The sequence below is a fragment of the Arachis ipaensis genome, chromosome B06, assembly GCF_000816755.2.
Source record: "Arachis ipaensis cultivar K30076 chromosome B06, Araip1.1, whole genome shotgun sequence".
Taxonomy (NCBI): domain Eukaryota; kingdom Viridiplantae; phylum Streptophyta; class Magnoliopsida; order Fabales; family Fabaceae; genus Arachis; species Arachis ipaensis.
The window spans coordinates 115,990,083-116,010,274 of NC_029790.2; the positions used below are offsets into that span (position 1 = coordinate 115,990,083).

Consider the following 20,192-nt stretch of genomic DNA (forward strand, 5'->3'; position numbering starts at 1 on the left):
CAATTCAGAACACCTGCGTCCATTCAATTCAATTCAATTTAGCAATTGCATTCCATTCAATTCGATTGAAAAAATAATCTATTAGCAAAAATGTTGGTGTTATTGGTGATGACGATAACGAAAGAGGAGAAGAAGAAGAAGAAGAGAAGGAGGAGGAGAAGCAGAAGAAGAATCTGCGTGCGCGAAGAAGAAGAAGGAGGAGGAGGAGGAGGAGAAGGTATGCGTGAATTTGAAAGAAGAAGAAGATGACGTATGCGTGTATTTGAAAGAAGAAGAAGAAGAAGAAGAAGAAGCGCAGGGGAGAACAAGAAGAAGAAGAAGCGCGGGAGGATGAGAAGAAGAAAAAGTACGTGTAATGACGCTCTTTAAATGAGAGTAGTTTTTGTTGGTGTTAAACTTATTTGGATGAAAAAATAGTTAGATGTGTAGCAATTTTTGTTTATTAAATTTAAGATTCTCAATGTAATAAAAATTTTTTAGAAATTAAAGTATCCGACACAAAATTTTTTAGAGATCTATTTGTGTATATACTCTAGTTTATATTAAGTAAAGTATATCGCACTTAGGGGTGGAAACAGGCCAGGCCAGGCCAGGCTTTAGTCTTAACAGGCCAGGCCTGTAATAGAGTATATTGGCCTTAGCCACTATTAGTGTTAACTCCACTTATTATTGTCTCACCATGACACTTTTCAGCATATTCATCATACATTTCTTGCAATGTATTCTTCACTTTTTCAACATTTTCAGCAGCCACATGTTCAGGTTTGTAAATTAAAGGAAAACAGAATTTAATAACATGTAATTTGCACCTAGGATCTAAAATACAAGCAAGAGACATTACCATATTGCATTCTCCCCAATATTTGTCAAACTTTTCTTTCATTGAGGTTGCCGTTTCTCTCATGAAGGAATCTCTATCTTCAATAGCATCATCAATTACTTGTTTCACTCTCCAAACTTCAGGAAGGTACAAGTTTGCAGTAGGATACTCACTACCAGAAATGACATGAGTAGCAAGATTAAAAACTTTTAAAAGTTTGCAAATCTTCTCAACTTTCCTCCAATCCTCTGATGATGGTTCGTAATTGTAGTGAGGTTCTCTTTCCTTATACACAGGAAACACAGATTTAAACTTCAAAGCCACAGATAACATGTTGTAAGTAGAATTCCATCTTGTGGGACAATCAATGATGAGTTTTTTCTCCTTCAAACGCTTGTTTTCAGCAATCTCAACAAATGTTTTAAATCTTGAATCATTAAAATTGACATACTTGACACTCTCACGAACTTTATGAATAATATCTTTAATTTTACCTAGCCCATCTTGTACCAACAAATTCAGAATGTGTGCACAGCACCTAACATGAAACAAACTACCACCAACAGGTAATGAGTTGTTATCTGAAATAGTATCCTTAAGAGCCCTTAGACATGAATCATTATAGGAAGCATTGTCAACAGATACTGAGAAGACTTTGTTTTCAATTCCCCAAGTCTTCAAACACTTGAAAATAGCATCCGCAACATCAATGCCACGTCTAGGAGCAGGTACCTGAACAAAACTCAAAATCCTTTTTTGAAGATTCCATCCTGCATCAATAAAATGACCTGTGATAACCATATATTCAATAATTTGATGACTTGATCTCCACATGTTAGTTGTCAAACTTATCTTTCTAACACCTTGTAACAAAGCCTTCAGTTGTTTCTTTTCAGCCTCATATATTGCCAAGCAATCACTTCGAGCAGTTTTGCGAGAAATTTTATGAAATTCAGAATTGGCATATTGGAAGCCCCACATCCAAACTTCATCCTCAACAATGCTGAAAGGATGCTCATGAATCATAATTGCTGTAGCAATTATTTGTCTCATCTTCTCTTGAGAATATCTTGCACCTGGTGTCACAAAGGGATTAACACTTGAATTGGAAGGTTGAAATGGAATCAATGGTTGCTTCTTTTGTGCAGCAACATGCAATCTCCTTTGTAAGCAACTACTAGAATGCCTCCATAAATGTGAAGTACTTGCTCCTTTTCCAGCGTAAGAAAACACTGATTTGCAATACTTGCAAATAGCTTTTGTACCTTCAGAACTTTCAACTTGATCAAAATCGTCCCAAATTGGTGAAGTCTTCTTCCTTTTTTTTGTAACAATAGTTTCATTACTACCATTTTCATCAGTGACTGGTTGATTTGTAATAGTTGTTGTGTGTGTTGGTGCAATGTCAGTATCTGTTGTTGCCATTGTTGGTACTGACGGATTAATTTCTTCCCCATTTAAAGAAATAGAATTTGCCAATGGATTACTTGGAGTTACATATTCAGCCATTTCTAAAGCTTATTGTAATACCTAAACAAAAATTAACAGACAACATTATCTCATGATTTTTTTTTGCTTTCATCATATCAATGGCATAAAGTAAGAATCTTTTAACGAAAAAAAGATAAAATTTTATGTTCAGAAAAGTAGAAGTAATATCACAACACAAACAAAAAAATCAAACTTAAAAGAAGATCTTTGACAGAATAAAATCCTAATTGATGAAAAATAATTAACATTATAACAATAAATATAAAAATAATAAAATAAAAAATAATGACATGAGAAAGAAGAAGAAGTGCTTACAGTCAAAAGAAGAGAAGATGAAGAGGATGATAGATTGGTAGCTGGTAGCTGGTAGGAGCGTGTAAAGTGGAGAAGAGAAAAGAAAATGACCGTGTTAATGTGTATTTCTTTATTAGTGTGGAGGGAAAGATTTTAGAATTATTTTATTTGATTGACTTTTGATATTCCAACATCAAAGATTAAAGATATTAAGAAAATAAAAATACACATATATAATTAAAGAGACAAATGGCTGAGTGGGTAAAGGTATTTTTATAAGCTAGAAGACCCAAGTTCAATTCCTTCCCATAGCATTTTTATTAGTAATATATATTTGCAGGCTCAGGCCGGCCTGACAGGCCCAACAGGCTATTTCAAAAGCCTAGGCCTGACCTTTTAAATAATATAGGCTTTTTTAATAGCCTGAGCCTGGGCCTATTTCCTATCAGGCCAGGCCAGGCTACAGGCCGCTTGGCCTATTTCCACCCCTAATCGCACTCTTTATTAACTAGACAAATTTTAACTTTCTATTTTCTTATGATTTATATGAATTATTAAAATTTAAAAGAGTAATATGCTAATCACATTAATTTTAAGCCAATGAGCTCAAATGGCATAATTTCTCCATACTCAATCAAAAAGGTTGTGGGTTCGAATTTTCTATCTTTGGTAAAAAAAAAAAAATCACATTAATTTTAAGCCTAATAGGGGCGCGATACATTAAATTCTGAAAAAATACTGCAAGAATGAAATTTCAAATCTTTTTGGGCCCTTAAAAAAAAAACGAGGTTCTCGCTGCGATTGCCGCCGAGGTTGGAGTTGAAGCAGTGGCACCAACAGGCAACAGCGACATCCACTTAAATGAAGACGATCTTGAGTTGACAAGGAAGAGAAACAAAGATGAGCGGGTCACGACTGTGCTCCTTGCTCGTCGAATTAGGGTTTGAAGATTCCGAATCGTTGGACCCTGACAGCTTCGAATGGCCGTTCCAGTACGAACAAACTCGCCCCGTCCTCCACTGGATCTGCTCCAGCCTCCGCCCCTCCAACATCCTCTCCCTCTCTGATCTCTCTCAGTATGAGCAATTCAAGAAAGAAGGGAAGCTTTTGGAGGTGAATTCGATACATTCTTTGAAAATTTTCATCATTGCATTGCTGAATTTGAAATGCCGTACTGAATCGTTGTTGTTGAATGTTGATCAACAGGGGGAAGATTTGGACTTTGCTTATGATAGCATTTTGGCCTTCTCTGACACCAGAGACAACCAGGAAGCCGTCTTTGGCGCCGCCGAAGAGGGATTGAAGGATATAAGGTTCTCTATTTCTATCCATTGCCATATGCGTTTCTGTGTTCATGTTTTGGTCAATTCATGGTTGCTGAAGCTAATTTTGATTGATTGCTAACTGCAAATTTAAGTTGTCTAAGTGTTGATGCTTCTCAAAGCCATTTTTGAGTGTATGATAAATGTTAGCAAGAAGCAAATTTGCATAAGTGATGGGCTATGAACTACTGACACAAAGTAAGCAAGGTTTTGTGTCGAACATGTGTAGTGTGCAATACTCAAAGACACCCACACATGTCATAGGTGCAATCATATTTGACCAATTATATTTTCCCTTTCAAGTTCATAGGCACTTCAAACATGAGTTAGATGTAGTGTCATTAGGATCCAAAACACCAGTATTATTTGTTTGAATATTGGTAGTAGTGAATAACTGAATATTGGTAATTTTACATCTATAAATGCTCGATTACCATATAAATTTTGAAACTTTATATATCTATATCGCATGTCTCTGTCTTGTCATTTAAAAAAAAATTGGTGAGTCTACCTGTCCGTATCTGTGTTTTGTCAAGTATCTGTGTCGATATCCATGCTTCGTAGGTCAGGGATGCTTTGGCAATATCTCTTTTCATAGTATATTTTGGGCAGATGATAAGGTTTTTCTTTTAGTTCTGAAAGTAACATCTCAAGTGCAACAGAAACTATTAGTTTGCACCCACTTTGCATCCAAATCAAATTCAGCCTAAGTGCGTGTTTGGGTTTCCGTTTACTCTTGACATAAATTCTAACTATTTTAACTTAATTTCACTATAAATGCAATAGGCACTACCAGTTACCCTTTTTTAGCTTATATTTTTCTTCAGGGAGGCAACTCTGGCATATAAAGCTGAAGCTTCAGATTTGCAAAGACAGCTAAGGCAACTGCAATCACAGTATGATTTGCTTACAAGCCAGGCATCAACTTTAACGCAAGGAAGACGGGCACGGGTTGCTGCAACATCTATTGTAAATGGACACCTTACAACAATAGATGATAACCTTTCAGTTAGAAATTTACAGGTGCTCCACCAAATTCTTTGATCTTAAATAATGTGTAGGATTAGGTAAACATGTATGTGTTTATCAATCTACAGATATGGATACTAATGCAATGTACAATATTAAATGCAAGAGGAAGACACTAAACAATCAGTACCAATGTACGACAAAACTAAGCAATAATTAGCTAGCCAATGAGTATGTAAAAGCCATATGAATAACATGTGCTTAATCCTAACAAATGTAATCAGGTGATTCCATGCTTTATGTTCCTGGCTTTTTCAGTTTTTTGAATGTTTGCAAGTAAAAGTTTTTTTTTGGTCTGGATAAGTTCTTTAGGGCTTGTTTGGGTGAGATTTTAAGAAAAGATTTTTTTTCGAGTTATCTTTTTTTAAAAGATCTTATAGAAAAATAAAAATAATTTAGCGTGTTTGGTAAATTTCTAGTAGTAAAAGTAGAAGCACTAGAAAAATAAAAAATATCTTTTTTTATCAACTTAATGGCACCCAAACAAGCACTTACTATAGATCATATGTATTACAGCAAGGCAATAGATTCAACAATATTTCTTAGCTGATGTGGGTGTCTATATTTCAGTTAAGTATTGTCTCAACTCTCATGGTGTTCTGTTTATGTGGTATTGCTTTATCATTTAGATGAATGCAGTTCTTGGAAGAATTGCTTCCACAGCACAAGAGTTGGCTTGTTATCATTCGGGAGATGGTAATGTTTGTCTTTTCCACTCTGAGCTTACTTCCTTGAGCTTCTCATTTTATAAAATTTAATTTTGTTTCCATTATCTGATCCAAGATAGGTGGGTGAAAGATCTTTTATGAAATAATAAAAAAGTGAACAAACTATTAATGAAGTAGATCTCTACAATATCATAACATATCAGAGGGAATTTCATCTAAAAGGGTCATGTGCAGAGGCTAAACATATATTCTTATACTACAAAGCATGCTAGTTTGAACATTTGTCATTGGAGGTGAAAGAAATATGCTCTGACCAAAAACACCCAATAGTGGCATATAATAAACTTGCTCTTTCCAAAGCATCCTTGCTGACCTACGGTTGGCAGCGTGAGCTCAAATATAGCACCCCGGGTTTAAGTTTTTGGTTTTGGTTATTGTGTTTTGTTACATGGACGAGCTTGACCAGCATCTGGTTTCCAAGTAGAATTCTATGTAGCAAAATGGTGTGATTTTAGCATGTATATAGCAAACTCCACTTAGTGGAATAAGCTTTGTTTATTGATGATGACTTGTGTAGTATATTGAAAATCATAACCCGCAAGCTCATATACATACTGAAAGTTAACATGTAATTATAGAGATTGCCAAGGAAAATGGAAGTTTATCATTTGAAACTTTTAAAGACTTTTAACAGATAAGGATTCCATTGGGGGACAAAAACAGAGGGTATATTTACAGAAAATGATAACATTATGCAACAAATTTTTTCTTTAAATGATTTAAAACAATATATCTTTATTTGATTTTATTTTCATGCAAGGTAAAATAGCAAACTGCTGGTTTCTTAGTTTTGTTTAAACTTTTAATACTGCATATGATGCTAAAACTTTAATACTGTGATTTCAGAAAGAATTAATTTTCATGATGTATGTTTGTCTCATACCCCACTATCACTTTTTTACTTGAAATTAGGACTTCACAATTTACTGGCAGTTCTCTCTTATTTTTTGTGTGTATTTATTTACTTTCAGACTCTTTATGCCATTGATATGGTTGATTCCATTCTTCTTAGTTCTGATAAGTTGAGATACGTTGAAGTGCAGAGGATGGTATATATTTGGCATACTCAGACTTCAATCAATACCTACTTGGAGACAAATCTTGTTTAGCTGAGCTAAATCAGTGGTTTGCTAAGCAACTGGAAACCGTATGTTGGCAGAATTCTTTCCTTCTTTATGTTTTCTTCTCATTCTGTTCTAACAAAAGACACTGCTCTTTTCCTTATTTAATATTTATTAAAATCTGAAGTATTGACTTTCTCTTGCTAGGGGGAGGGAGTAGTTTTTCATAATAGTTTTTCTTGCTGAGTTTTGCCTACTAATAAAACAATCTAGAAGTCTAGAATGGTGAAAGACAAAGAAGTTTATGAATGGACATTTAGAATAAACATATTCACTTCTTTACCTTTGTGTCAAATCTTGTCAGTCCTGAAGCTTACTTTTAGAATAGAACCTAGTATATACATGTTAGGTGTTCATACTCATGTAACATCATGTAACACATCCATCTTCTCAAGTGGTTCCTCCAAAAGAACAAATTTTATAAGATTCTTGTTGCAAACTGAACCACTACTGAAAATCCATTGATGGATACTTGAGAGCTTTGCTCTCTTCTCAAGATGTTTGTTACCTTTAAGGTATAGTGATATGATATAGTGGTATTTTACTTAATATTTCAAAGGATTCAGAGCTTGATGTTTGTCATGCAAGATGAACTTGTTAGATTAATGTCCTTTAACATTTTTATCTAGATTGGAAAATGAAATCTTGAACATGATAATTTATTCTTCTTGAACTCTTTCTGGTGTGGTTGATTGATCCATGTCGCCGAACTTATCTTATGGGACAAGATTATTTTTGGTTGTTCTTGTTGAGCTTTTTCTGTTTCTTATATTTTTTTATAAAGTGATGTTTGAACTTTCTGTTAGTTATATTTCTCTTTGGGTTTTAATGCCCTTTTATGTTTCTTATGTATTATCAGGGTCCATTCCGACTTGTTGCTGAGGAGGGAAAATCTAAATGCTCTTGGGTGAGTCTTGATGATATCTCAAATATATATGTCAGAGGTATACCAGTCTTTCACAACTTGCTATTACTTTTCCCCACTCCAAATTTAATTGGAACTCGTGTCTCCTTAGTAATAAGGACTTAAGTTTTTCTTATGTTCTTGTTGAAATTTTTATTCCACAAATATAAATATATTTTGTTGTATCTATAAAATAATGATTTTCTACATGATGATTCCAAAACCATTAAACATGTAATTTTCTTTGCTACATTGGTGAGTGGTGACAATAAGGTTCAAAACTTGGACCTCATACATATATTACTACCTAAATCTCTCACCACTAGACCAATCTCAGTGGATCCTTAAGCATATAACTGAACATGCTGTCTTCTTAGAAGTTCTTGCTTCTGGGCTCTGGCATTCTGTTACAACCCTCACACCTTATAGCTGCATTCCAACTTGTTGTAAACTTTTTTGTCACAAAAATCTGTACTGAACCACTCCCTGTAGTTCATGCAAAACGAATGCTCTCTGTATTTTGTTATGTATATTAAATTCAAGCATACTGTGGCATGCACACAGATATAGCATATATGTTCGCTTGAAATATCTTAACATTAACAAGAACTTCTAGTTACTATTCAGATTTGCCAATAGAATAAACGAATCATTTTCTTGCTTTGTGATTGAGCAGATTTGGAAAAATCACACCATCAACGTGTATCTGAGTTGCAACGGCTTCGATCAGTGTATGCTCTTTATCCTATAAGATTGCAACGATTACATGCTTCTGTTATGTGTGAGAAGTTGAAGTTCTACCCAGATCTACATGTAAAAGTCATGCCTACATTCATTGCCAGTTCGTTATACAAATTGTTCTGCTTTTGATGTTCTGGTGATGACTTGACATGAAATCTTGATTATCCTGCTTTTATTCCAATTTTGTCTTAGTACCATTTGAGTTCATATTTTGTGGGGTAGTTGATGTTTTTGGGTACTTTTTGATCCATTTAGACTGGATACTATTGCTAGTCTCTTTCTGAGGTTCTATTAAAAGTTTGACTGGTTATATTGTCTCTAACATATCACACAGATTTGGAATAAGTGAAAGGCAATGGGTGGAAGCACAAGTTGAAAATGCCAAGCAACAGGCTATTTTAATGACACTTAAATCTCAGGTTTCATCAGATGAAGCTCACATTCATCTTGATCTTCATTCTCTCAGGTATCCTCAACATGATTTATTTATTGGCAAGTTGATAAAAATAGGAGAAAAGTTTCTCGAGTTTCTGGTAGTTGCAGTGTTAGGACTCATTTGGCATGCTTGATAGGATAAGCATTGACAAGATAAAGCCCTAATAATATAAGGTTCGATTGACAATTGTATATTTCCTAACAAAATTTTAATTTTAATACTATACATATATCAAAGTCCAATCAAAATTTGATCTCGTCTTCCAACATATGGTCAAGTTATATTACTATTTTTATTGTATATAACTAAATTTGTATTAAATATTATTTATCCATGTAGCCGACCCCTCCTAGTGGGATATGCCTTTGTTGTTGTTGTTGTTGTTGTTGTTGTTTGTTTGTTTTTTGGAAAAATTATATTGACCTTCCCTGAGGTCTTTTTAATTACATTTACAACCTTTAAATGTCAATTACCTCCCCTTGCCCTTTAATGACAGGTAAAATGATTTTTTTTTTTTTTCACTAAAAACCACATGTCTTTCATGTGATTAGACTTGAATGGATGGATAGATAATGTTAGGACTGTATCTATCTGTAATGACTTTAAATTAACTATAGCTGAGTTATTTTCTAAATTTTGTGTTTTTTTTAATTGTTTATGTAATCATATCATCTGGTATAATGTTCAGGAGAAAGTATTCTGAATTGAAAGGAGAACTTTCGAATCTGTATAGCCGCGAGGAGAAATTGCTATCAGAGGTTGGTTGCTACATAGATTCCAAGGCTTGTTCTGCCTTCTAGCAAATATTGATATTGCCAATAGAAATCCTTGAACTTTTCTAAGATGCCACACCATTAGCATTTAGTAGTTTTTTTTATGTACTATTTGCATATTGAAGGCTCAATGTTTTCATTCATCCGGTATTTTGAAAATTTGTCCCTATTCTAGCTACATTTTAAGAACATAAATGTTAGTCAAGGCCTAGAAACTAATTTAGTGTTGTGCTACTGTTAGTGTTTCCAACTGCAGTTGAACACTACGATTCAAAAACATTCATTTGACATGCATTGTATTTCTCCTATTGAAGTTTTCTTTTTTATGCATGATGATTTTCACCAATTCAACCATATAATTATATCATATTATCTTGACAATCAAGCTTACCGGATTTGAAAAAGTTCGGCATCAATCAATATGTAATTCAATAGTCATAGTTGCTTGTATTTTTAAAATTATAATAAACGCAAAAGTAAATTGCTATGATGACATGTTAAATCAATTCCAAATTTTATAAAATTTTATTACATTAATATATATAGTGAGATGTTCGAATTAATAGTTGGATTGATGAAATTTATTGTGTATAAGAAGTTTTTCAACTATGTAAGGCAACAAAACAAGACTTACACAGGGTGAAATGGATCCTACTCTATTATAAATCCCCTGTATATTGGTAGTTTAATTCAGTTTTTATATGTATGTTGAATGATGTGTTTTTTATTCAGTTTCTAATGTATGTGACCTGCAATTTCAATTTTTAAAATTCATTGAGTTGTAATGTTCATTTCTGTCTTGTGACAAGTGTCCATGTTACTGTTTCATCGGCTGATACCATTCCCTGGAGTGTCAGGGAAAAAAAAAAAGAACACCCGGATTCCTTAAAGTTAAAAAGAAAAATGTTTTTCTGAAGAATCTCAACAATGTAACTGCACTGTAACTCCAATCGTTAAGTTAAAACAATGCCCAGTCAGGAATTTATCTGAATATTTATCGCTTCTTTGTGCACAAAATGTTTCACTATTTATAATTGTTTCTCTTTACATTTACACCCTTTTATCTAATTGCACCTTTTGCCCCTTTTAGACTATTCCAGATTTGTGCTGGGAGCTAGCTCAACTCCAAGACACATATGTTTTACAGGGTATTATGAACTTTTTACTCTGAAACTATACAGATCAAATAATTCACTTTTACTATCTTAGTCTTTACTTTTACATGACTCCTTGTTCAAATTTTCTATGATCCAATTTTTCTGCACTCTAGGTGATTATGATTTGAAGGTCATGCGCCAAGAGTACTACATTAACCGGCAGAAAACTGTAAGCTTAGCTCCTGATTGCTAATTTTGAATACTTCTTGTGTTTATGTCTTTCACTATTGGATGTATTTGTATTCATTTGTATTTACATGAGATTGTTCCCTAAACTATAAGTTATATGGCAGTTAGTCAAACATTATTTTGATGCACAAACCATTGGATTTGCATAATTCCACTAGGTGAGGTTGGCTAAATGGATTAAATGACACCATTGGTCTTCCTTTGTCTCTAGCCACTGTCTATCTTCCATCTAATCTATCCTCTTTCACTGGATGTTCTATCAATTCCTGGTCTTCTTCCAACATGTTTAAACCAGGTTGAGATTTCACTATGCTTTAAACAATAGGTGTTACTTCAACTTTCTCTCGCATATCTTTGTTCCTTATTCTATCCATGCGTGTATAATCGTTCTTCCAGATTTCGTTGATGCACTCATCTATGATCAAAATCTCATCATTCCTATACATACGCTCTTTCTTGATTTGCTTAATCCCATTTTTCTCTCTTAGCCGTCTTATACCTTTCCCAAATTTCCACATTTTTGTCACAAAGATTACTCTTTAAAGCATTCTCTCTTTACCTTGACTTTCTCTTGCACACGCTTGTGTCCCACCACCACAATTCTTTATCTCTTGTCCCAATATCTTGTTTGCCAACAGTTTCTTTGCCACTTTACTGATAACTTCTATCATCTCACCCCATATCTCTTTAGAACTTTCATGTCCTTCCCACCTTGCTTCTGTCTTTTGGAGTTTCTTTGTTTCTCACTTTTCATTTGCCACCACCTGATCGTTGGGTTCCTTTCTTGACGACTTATCTTCATCTTTCGCTGGGCACGGAAATCCATATCAAGCACCCTATATTGGGTGGTCAAACTCTTGAAATAATTTTGCAGTTACTAAGAAATTTTCGGTCTGATTTTCTAAGCAAAAAGAAATCTATTGGAGAACTTGTCATCCCAGTCTTATAAGGTGTTTATTTTGCTTGTCATACCCTACTCTCTGTGTTCACTATTCTAAATCCATGACCCCATGCTCATTTAAGTCTTCTCCCAAGAAAATCTTATTTTCTAATGTCTTGTATTAAACCTTCCATATTTTCCCAGAACCTTGTCTTGTGTTTCTTTTTTTTTCAAACCGACTTGTGGTGCATAGGTACTAATTTCATAAAAGACCTCCCATTCCACCACAAGTTTTAGTGGTGATGATCTGATTTCCTACTCTTTTAACATCTAGCACATCTTTCTTCTAGTGCGTATCAACGATAATGCCCACCTCATTTCTATTCTTCACCATCCTATATACCAAATTTTAAATCCTGAAGTGTCCAACTCTGTTACTTTTGCCCCCACCCATTTCGTTTCTTTTATGCACATAATGTTAATCTTTCTCCTTGTCATAGTTTTCACCATCTCGATAGATTTTCCTTTAAGTGTGGCTATAGAGCATGTTCCAAATTCCTCCATAATTCCACATAGGAAAAACAAAGATAAAAATCAATGGTACATATATGAACATGACAAGGTTGTGTTCATAGAGGATCAAAATTCTTCTGAGCACTCTCCTTCCTCCTTATTCCTGCAATTTACGTATTCCTCTCTTTTCACCTAATGGAAGGTGTTACAATTATCATTAAAGACAAATTTTTAATCTTTAACTTGATCGTGTATAACATTGTGCATAATTATATCTAACATTTGAACTTTTGTATATGTATCCAACCTTTCCTAAAGGGCGCTCAATTTTTGTGGCAGTTCATAAACCATCTTATAACTCTACTTGCCAGGCATCAGTTGTTAAAGATAGCCTGCCAATTAGAAAAGAAGAACATGCTTGGAGCCTATTCGCTACTAAAAGTCATAGAGTTAGAGTTGCAAGCCTATGTGTCTGCAACAGAGGGACGGGTGGTATGTATTCCTACAATTTACATTTCCTATGTTTTTTCATCTTTTATTTGCTTTATTTTTTCTGTTGAGCTGTTATTTGTTTACTTATCGTGTTGTTAACTGCAGTTTATTTGTTTTAGGTAATGGTATTTCCTTAATTTGGTTTGATTTCTCCTTTTTACTACATAACCTGTCTAAATGTTTGCTGATGCGTTCATCTGGAGATAATGCATGATATTTACGTTTCTTTTTAACATGTGCATTTGAAATTATGTGACGTGTTAGTATATCTTGTCTTTACTCAAAAATGATGAGGGCAGACAGGCAAACATTATGTTGTATCCTTGGTGAACTGCCTGTTGCAGTTGGTGATTAAAAAGAAAGAGTTGGAAAGTATTTTCATGATGTGATGTTAAGGAGTATGGATAATCTTTTTAATTTTTATAGTAGAAAAGAATTCTTTTGAGAGTTTGAGACTTGCATAGAAGTTCAGAAATAGAAAAATACTTTGTTCCAAACACTCTCTTAGTCAAATCTCTGAGAAAAGGTTGAGCTTAGCTTTGCTCCAAGTGATGCAAGCAACCAAATTTTTTCCTAAATTAAGTAGTGTGTCACAGAAATCTTAGGGATACAAGTATTCTTTATTTAGAAGTTTTGACCTCTCAAAACCGTGAATCTGACCCTCAAGAACTGGTCCATGAAGCTTGGACACACATACACCCAACATTCATCAAATAAGACTTTAGTACTTGGTAGTTTATGAAATAAAAGTACTTTTTCCCAGTCAGCATTGAACTTAATTAACCTAAATCTATATAGGGATATGGATTTGGTTAACTTGACATTTCCTATAATTTACATCAAATCCCAATAATCAATATCATATTATGGTGTACTGTTGAACTATTTTTACATTCAACTTCATTTTGGATTGTTTTGCAGTGTCGGTGTCTGGCCCTTATTCAAGCTGCATCAGATGTTCAAGAACAAGGGGGAGTACATGACAGTGATAATTTCTTGCATGCTATTAGAGACCTACTAAAAGTTTATTCAAGTGAGTATATTTTTTTTAGTGATCTATTCGTGTTATATTGGATTCGTTAGCCTTCTAATTTTATACGTTGTCATTGTCTAACTGTGTCATTTTCTTTTTTTCCCCAGATACTCAGGCTGCATTATCGACATATGTATCAGCACCAGGCATTGTCCAGCAGATATCAGCTCTCAATTCAGAGTTGATGACCCTTCAGTCAGACCTTGAGAATTCTCTTCCTGAAGACAGAAATAGGTGTATTAATGAACTGTAAGTATTTCTTTTATTTATTTATATATTTAAGAAAATGAATTATGCATGTGAAGGTTTCCTTTCAAGTTTTGATGCCTTTTGATTTAACAGAGAGACCTTTGTATGTTACTGTATCATTAGGATTTCTTAGGCCTCAGTTGACTAGTGCAGACAGCAGTATACTTAAGGATGCAAAAGCATAATCTTTCCATTTAGGGTTAGGATACATCGACACCATTATAAATAGAAGCTACCCAAATATTGTATTCCCATTCATATTAANNCCCTTTAGTTCCCTATTTTTTGTTGTGATTATTATGTTGAATGTGAAGGAATTTTTGTTTTCATAATAGGTGCACCCTCATTCAAAGTTTGCAGCAACTGCTCTTCGCATCTTCAACAACAGCCCAGCCTATTCTAACCCCTCGGGTATGACTTTCAGATTTGACTGGATGCAGTCTTCATTTCGCTGTTGCCATATTACAATTAGTTGTCTTATCTGGATTTAGCTTCTCACATTTATGAATCATTGTATAAGTGGTTAATCTTATTGAACTAATCTTGAGATTTTGGATCAATAGTTTTTTCCAGTTCATCTGAGCTTTTCGCCTTACCTTTCGATCTGAAATTATTCCGCTTTGACATTTGTGATGTTGCATCAGCCATTAATGAAAGAGCTTGACGAAATGGAAAAGATGAATGGAAAGCTCTCGGCTGCTGTGGAGGAGGTCACACTCGAGCATGTCAAGAAGAATGAGGTAATGTGATTTATACACACTACAAACTACCTTTCTCTGCAATTTTTCATCTGTTGGTAATTTTCTTAACTTAATTCCTAGGGGTGTCAGATCCGATTCGCATATCCGCAGTGTTTATCCGAATCCAATCCGAAAATTGCGGATATTGATTCGATCCGCAAAGCTATCGGATTGGATCCGATCCAAACACTAATCGGATCGGATTGCGGATTTTGTGTGGATATCCGCATATCCGCAAAAAATAAAGAAATAAATAAGTAAATATTCTTTTTATGTTTTATTTCAACAAATAATTATCATATATGTTGTATTATTTTAATTTATTATTTAAAAAAATATGTTAATATTATAAGAGTAAACATATTTAAAAGAATAGAAAAAATGGATTTTATTGATATTTTTTTAATAACTGATGTATATTATGTACCCGAAGTCAGAAAAAATTTAGTTTCTGTCCCTCTACTTAACAAGTATGGATTTAAGTCTGTATTTGAAGGAGATCAATTTATTCTGTCTAAGGGTGGAGTGTTTGTGGGTGAAGGATATATTATTCCTGTTATGTTTAATAATAATAATAATAATAATAATAATAATAATAATAATAATAATAATAATAATAATAATGTCATTGAAACATTATGTGTTGAGTGGTATTGAACTCATTCTCACACATTGTGTTGACTAATTTGCACTAGATTGTGAAACATCATTCGCAAGAAAGTGGACTTCAAAGGAGAGTCTTCGTTGATTTCTTTTGCCACCCAGAGCGTTTGAAGAGCCAAGTCAGGGAACTGAATGCTACAATCAGAGCCTTACAAATAACTTAGGAAAAAAAATTAATGTAATTCTTGCTAACTAAACTATAAATGTATAATACATCGTGTTATTACAAAAAATATTGTCAAATATATTAAGAGTAATTTATACAGCTCTTTGGATATATTTCAAAAGTACCTAAAATTAGTATTACAAATAGTTCATTGTTATTATATTATATTTTATTTCGAAAAGAATAGTTACATGTTTAGTAAAAGTGAAGTACCTTAATAAGTTCCTAGGGGAAAGTCACAACTATTAAATGAAGGACACATTTTCGGCATGCTGACCCACACATGGAAGAATTAACGTCATGCTGTCCTTGTAATAATTTCACTAAATACATTACTTTTGATTTTGAAAATCATTAAAAAGAAAACATTCAATTGAGTGCATTTTAGAATCAGGGACAAGGTTTTATGAACAAAGAAAATATTGAAGAAGTAAACATAATACAGAATACACACATTGACATAAACTTACACGACAGAAAGCAGAAATTAACATGTACATAAGAGAGATAATAAAGCACACTTTTGAAAACATCATCAAGGATGGATGGCTCCCTGTTTTGCCTTAAGAACAAGCTCTTCTGTTGTAGTGCCAATGATCTCATTGGCCCTTTTCAGCCCAACACACTGATACCTTCCAATAGTATCCTGCATTTTCAAGGCAACCCACCATTCAACAAATAATAAAATCTAATCACCAAGCAATCATAACAGATAACCAAATCCATCAAGCTAGTAGCTATTGTTGACGGAGAAGAAAATCTAACCAGTCTTTGCCAGAAATCAGTGGCAATTTATATGATAAAATGTTCTTGGATCCAAGTTTTCATCCAATGACCAAGGACAATGTCACTTTATTATGACAGCAAAGTTCTAGCAAAATTTCTGGTTGTCTAGTATTTTCCCTTACCACGGATACTGGAATGAAGTCACCAGAGATTTTGCGGCTAGGGGGCTGGAGAAATCTCCTTAAGGGTGTTGGGATTTTAACACTACAAGACTTGTCTTCCCCTCCCCTCTCCCTTCCAAATTCTTACTCACAAACAACCCCCAAGGCATGTTGGGTTTGTGAAAATGTTTCCTATTTTCATTTTCATGGATTTTATTAAAGAAAAAGTGAAAGATATAGAGAGGTGTCTAATGAATTAGAGATAAAAAGAAGTGTAAATAACGGGAACAAGAGAACAGAAAATAGAACATTCCTGCAGAGATAAATGAGATAATCAGTTGAGAGTTTAGAAAGAGTGAATTTTAATCTCACCCGCGTAACGATTCCCAATTTCTCTAATTTCCCAACTGCATCATCCACATCAAAATTACAATCCTCCCCGAACTCTTCTTTGATTAATTCCTCACACCATTGATCAAGATCCTGATTAACATCATCAGATAGCATGCCAGTACTCAAGTAATGCATAAAACAACCTTGGTCACTAAGTACAAATTGATTTTCTAGATAAAAGAACACGGTGGTTGAGACTTGAGAACAGGAGGAAGATTGCTAAAAGGGTGTTTGGTTTCTCTTTTCAATTTCCATTGATATGCTTTAATTGCAAATTCAACATGTCACATTGTTTTCAGTTTTGTTTCATGTTCCCAAAGTTAACAAATATGGAGATACCAAGACTCAACAAAACCCCCCAAAACAGGAATAAAAATAAATTATAGCATTTTTGTAATCATTAATGAAACCACACTACTCAAAACTAAAACAGAAAACAAACCACCTTATGTCAGTACAATTTACCTGTCTTGTAGCTTTGCCTTGTTCCATCAAAATAAAGAATGATACTATTACCTCTTTGACCTGCAAATTTAAGAGTCTCATATTAGCAGCTGTGCATGGTTACAAGTGGGATTAAACCTCAATTTGAGGCTAGCAAATGATCTTCCAACAATATGGCACAAATAGTAGATAGATTAAGTTACCCTTGTGTTAAAAAACAAGGATAGCATATCGGTATTGACCCCCAACCTCTATGTATGGTTGTTATTCATAAGATTTTGATATTTTTATTTGTAGGGTTATAAATTTCAAAACTTATACATATTTAGCAAATATCAATATTGGTTACAACTTGATAGATATCTAACAAAAATTTGAGGAAAACTAACTTATTAGTGACTCCAACTAAGATGATGAACAGAAAACAATTTAGTTTTGTGATGAGCAAATACCTCAGGAAGTGGGGTTAAGCCTTTTTTAAAGTAAAAAGCTATGGCATGCATGAACTGGCTTAGCACTGTTGCGGCCCAGTTTGGGCAAGTCCAGACTTACTTTTGGCCAATCACCATTATCAAGTGTTATTAGAATTGGCTAGCCGTCTTATTTTCAAACAATTCTAAAAGGTAGAATCACTAATGAAAATTATCACTATATTATGACAAGTAATGACATTAAGAGCATTAAGGCAGCATTTACCTCCTGTTGAATGACATCATCACACAAATGCAGAAGGGTGCCCTTTCCACTGTCTAGTTGTTTGTCGTACATCGACTGTGTAATCAAATTTTGGTACTGAGCCAAGTTTGCCTGAAACCTATGGGAAATAAAATCAGTAGGCACAATGGCTAACAGAATCTTTATGGAAGAAAAATGCTATGCTACCAGAGGACAGTGCCAGGTCTTAATAAACAATTTTGATGACATAGTTGAGTGGACCAAATTGTATCTTTCTTCCTACTCCTGATTTCCTTATTTTTACACTTCTACATTGTAGTCTTGACACATCATTCTATCAAACCATATTCAGGAAAATTTTCACATTCTAGATGTATAGCAGTGTTGTTTTTTAATTGCATTTACTACCATATGATAACTTGATAGTGGAAATAACAGTCAATGTGATTAGTGTGTAACGACTAATCCAGTGAAAGGAGATTAGAAACAGTTGAAATACTTACGTGAAGTATGTCTTGGCGATATAACCAACAACTGTGGAAAGAACAGCAATAATGACAAACCAATCAGCTGTAGGCATTTCAAGTGAACTAACTACGGCAACCTACAAAGAAGAATATCAAAGATTCAAAGTGCATTAGTTCAGGATGAAGAGAAACAATAAGACTGATCAAAAGATGCAATTGAGATCAGAAAAACTAACCAGCCCAACAATAGCTGATCCAAGAAACTTTACCCAATCCATTGGAGTTAATCCAGGGTTTTTCTTTTCTGGCTGTCAAGTAAAAAGTTCTTGATCAGGGTCACCATTTGGTTTATTGATAATTAAACACTATCAGAAATCAAATTATTCTTAAAATGCTTTATAGATGAGGTAACTCACAAGAACTATCTCCATATCAGCCATTGGAATGTCTTTAAAATGCTTCACAAATATTCCTCGCTCTGCTTTTGATTTGGTACCAGCTCTCCTGAGGAAACAATCTCTTAGATTTTAACCTTCTAATAGAACTTGAGATATAAGGGGATCTACCTGTATACTACAATTATCTTATCAAATGTTGGTTCTTGAATCGTGGTCTTGCCCACCAAATTGCGGAAACTGGCAATTGCAGAAAATTGTTTCATGAGAGGCGACTATCTCCGCACATTCAAAATTTATGCAACATAGAAACATGAGCATAGCATTTTCATGAGAAAAACACGATCACATATACTTCTACACAAAGGAGCAGATAGACTAAATATAGGTGGAACTTTCAGCCATTTGAATTGATTTGTAAACCCATGATCAGATCTTAAAATGACCTTTTCAAACATGACTGAAACTTTATTCACCATGATAAACTTGCTACTTTACCAGTACATAACTAAAGGAAGATTCAGATGCTCAATCTAGGCTGACTACTAGCTTAGAAATGATCATTACTTGTGATTCTAGAACATCCAACATTAAACAAATATTTAGTGATATGTAGAAATTAATAAGAATTTAGATCTTCAGTTGAATGGAAGCTTCCAAAAATTAACAAGCTTCCAAAAATTAACATTTACATAAAACTGAGATTATGAGAAGCAGCAGATAAGAGACCTTGCCTGGATAGAAAACAACATAAGAGAGTAACAAGGAAAAAGAAAAGGATAAACAGTAACAGCAGCAAGAAAAATAGGAGAGAAATGATAATAGGACCTTAGTTGCATATTTTCAAGGCGTATCCGTTCAACGAACAAGTCTACCCCATTTTCAGAGTTAATTTCATCATCCTTCTTTGGATTTGTGTCATTATGCCTTTTTGGCTTTCTTGATAAAAGTTTTTCCAACCTACAAGCACCATAGCGTTAAAAGTGCTTCCTTTTTTTTGGAAAAAGACCAAGAAACATGAAATGTAAATTATAGTATTTTCACATGTATAGTTCCTAATATGGTATTGAAGTATTGAACTATCACTGCACATGAAGAGTTTATGGTTGTAGGGAGTGATACCCCAAATCAGTTCTCAAGAAATTTTTAGTCAGACACTTTAATCATCAAATTTTAATCACCAAATCAAT

The 20,192-nt window shown here is 33.9% G+C and overlaps 3 protein-coding genes across 5 annotated transcripts in view; 1 reads left to right on the forward strand and 2 right to left on the reverse strand.

Moving 5' to 3' along the window:
• On the reverse strand, nt 638-2,329 carry LOC107647317 (zinc finger BED domain-containing protein RICESLEEPER 2-like). Its single transcript, XM_016351400.1, has one exon. The coding sequence runs from the start codon at nt 2,327-2,329 to the stop codon at nt 638-640; it is 1,692 nt and encodes a 563-aa protein (XP_016206886.1).
• On the forward strand, nt 3,328-15,922 carry LOC107604879 (AUGMIN subunit 3). Its single transcript, XM_016306585.2, has 17 exons — nt 3,328-3,718; nt 3,812-3,918; nt 4,755-4,950; nt 5,586-5,652; nt 6,728-6,831; nt 7,665-7,749; nt 8,386-8,440; nt 8,785-8,916; nt 9,575-9,644; nt 10,750-10,807; nt 10,930-10,985; nt 12,738-12,890; nt 13,812-13,923; nt 14,031-14,172; nt 14,508-14,583; nt 14,817-14,912; nt 15,608-15,922. Exons 1-17 carry the CDS (start codon nt 3,506-3,508, stop codon nt 15,737-15,739), a joined length of 1,854 nt encoding a protein of 617 aa, XP_016162071.1. The 5' UTR covers nt 3,328-3,505; the 3' UTR covers nt 15,740-15,922.
• LOC107604881 overlaps nt 16,078-20,192 on the reverse strand; it is an 8,322-nt gene continuing 4,207 nt past the window's right edge. For 2 of the 3 annotated variants that reach the window (XM_016306587.2, XM_016306588.2), the window contains exons 8-16: nt 19,831-19,962; nt 19,174-19,242; nt 19,024-19,111; nt 18,844-18,915; nt 18,644-18,744; nt 18,162-18,279; nt 17,487-17,546; nt 17,001-17,111; nt 16,078-16,387 (exon numbers count right to left, since the gene is read on the reverse strand). In XM_016306587.2, the coding sequence (XP_016162073.1) occupies nt 16,277-16,387; nt 17,001-17,111; nt 17,487-17,546; nt 18,162-18,279; nt 18,644-18,744; nt 18,844-18,915; nt 19,024-19,111; nt 19,174-19,242; nt 19,831-19,962 (862 nt within the window). In that variant the 3' untranslated portion in view covers nt 16,078-16,276. The remainder of the gene's footprint in view (nt 16,388-17,000; nt 17,112-17,486; nt 17,547-18,161; nt 18,280-18,643; nt 18,745-18,843; nt 18,916-19,023; nt 19,112-19,173; nt 19,243-19,830; nt 19,963-20,192) is intronic. The other variant, XM_021104848.1, reaches the window with a different exon arrangement.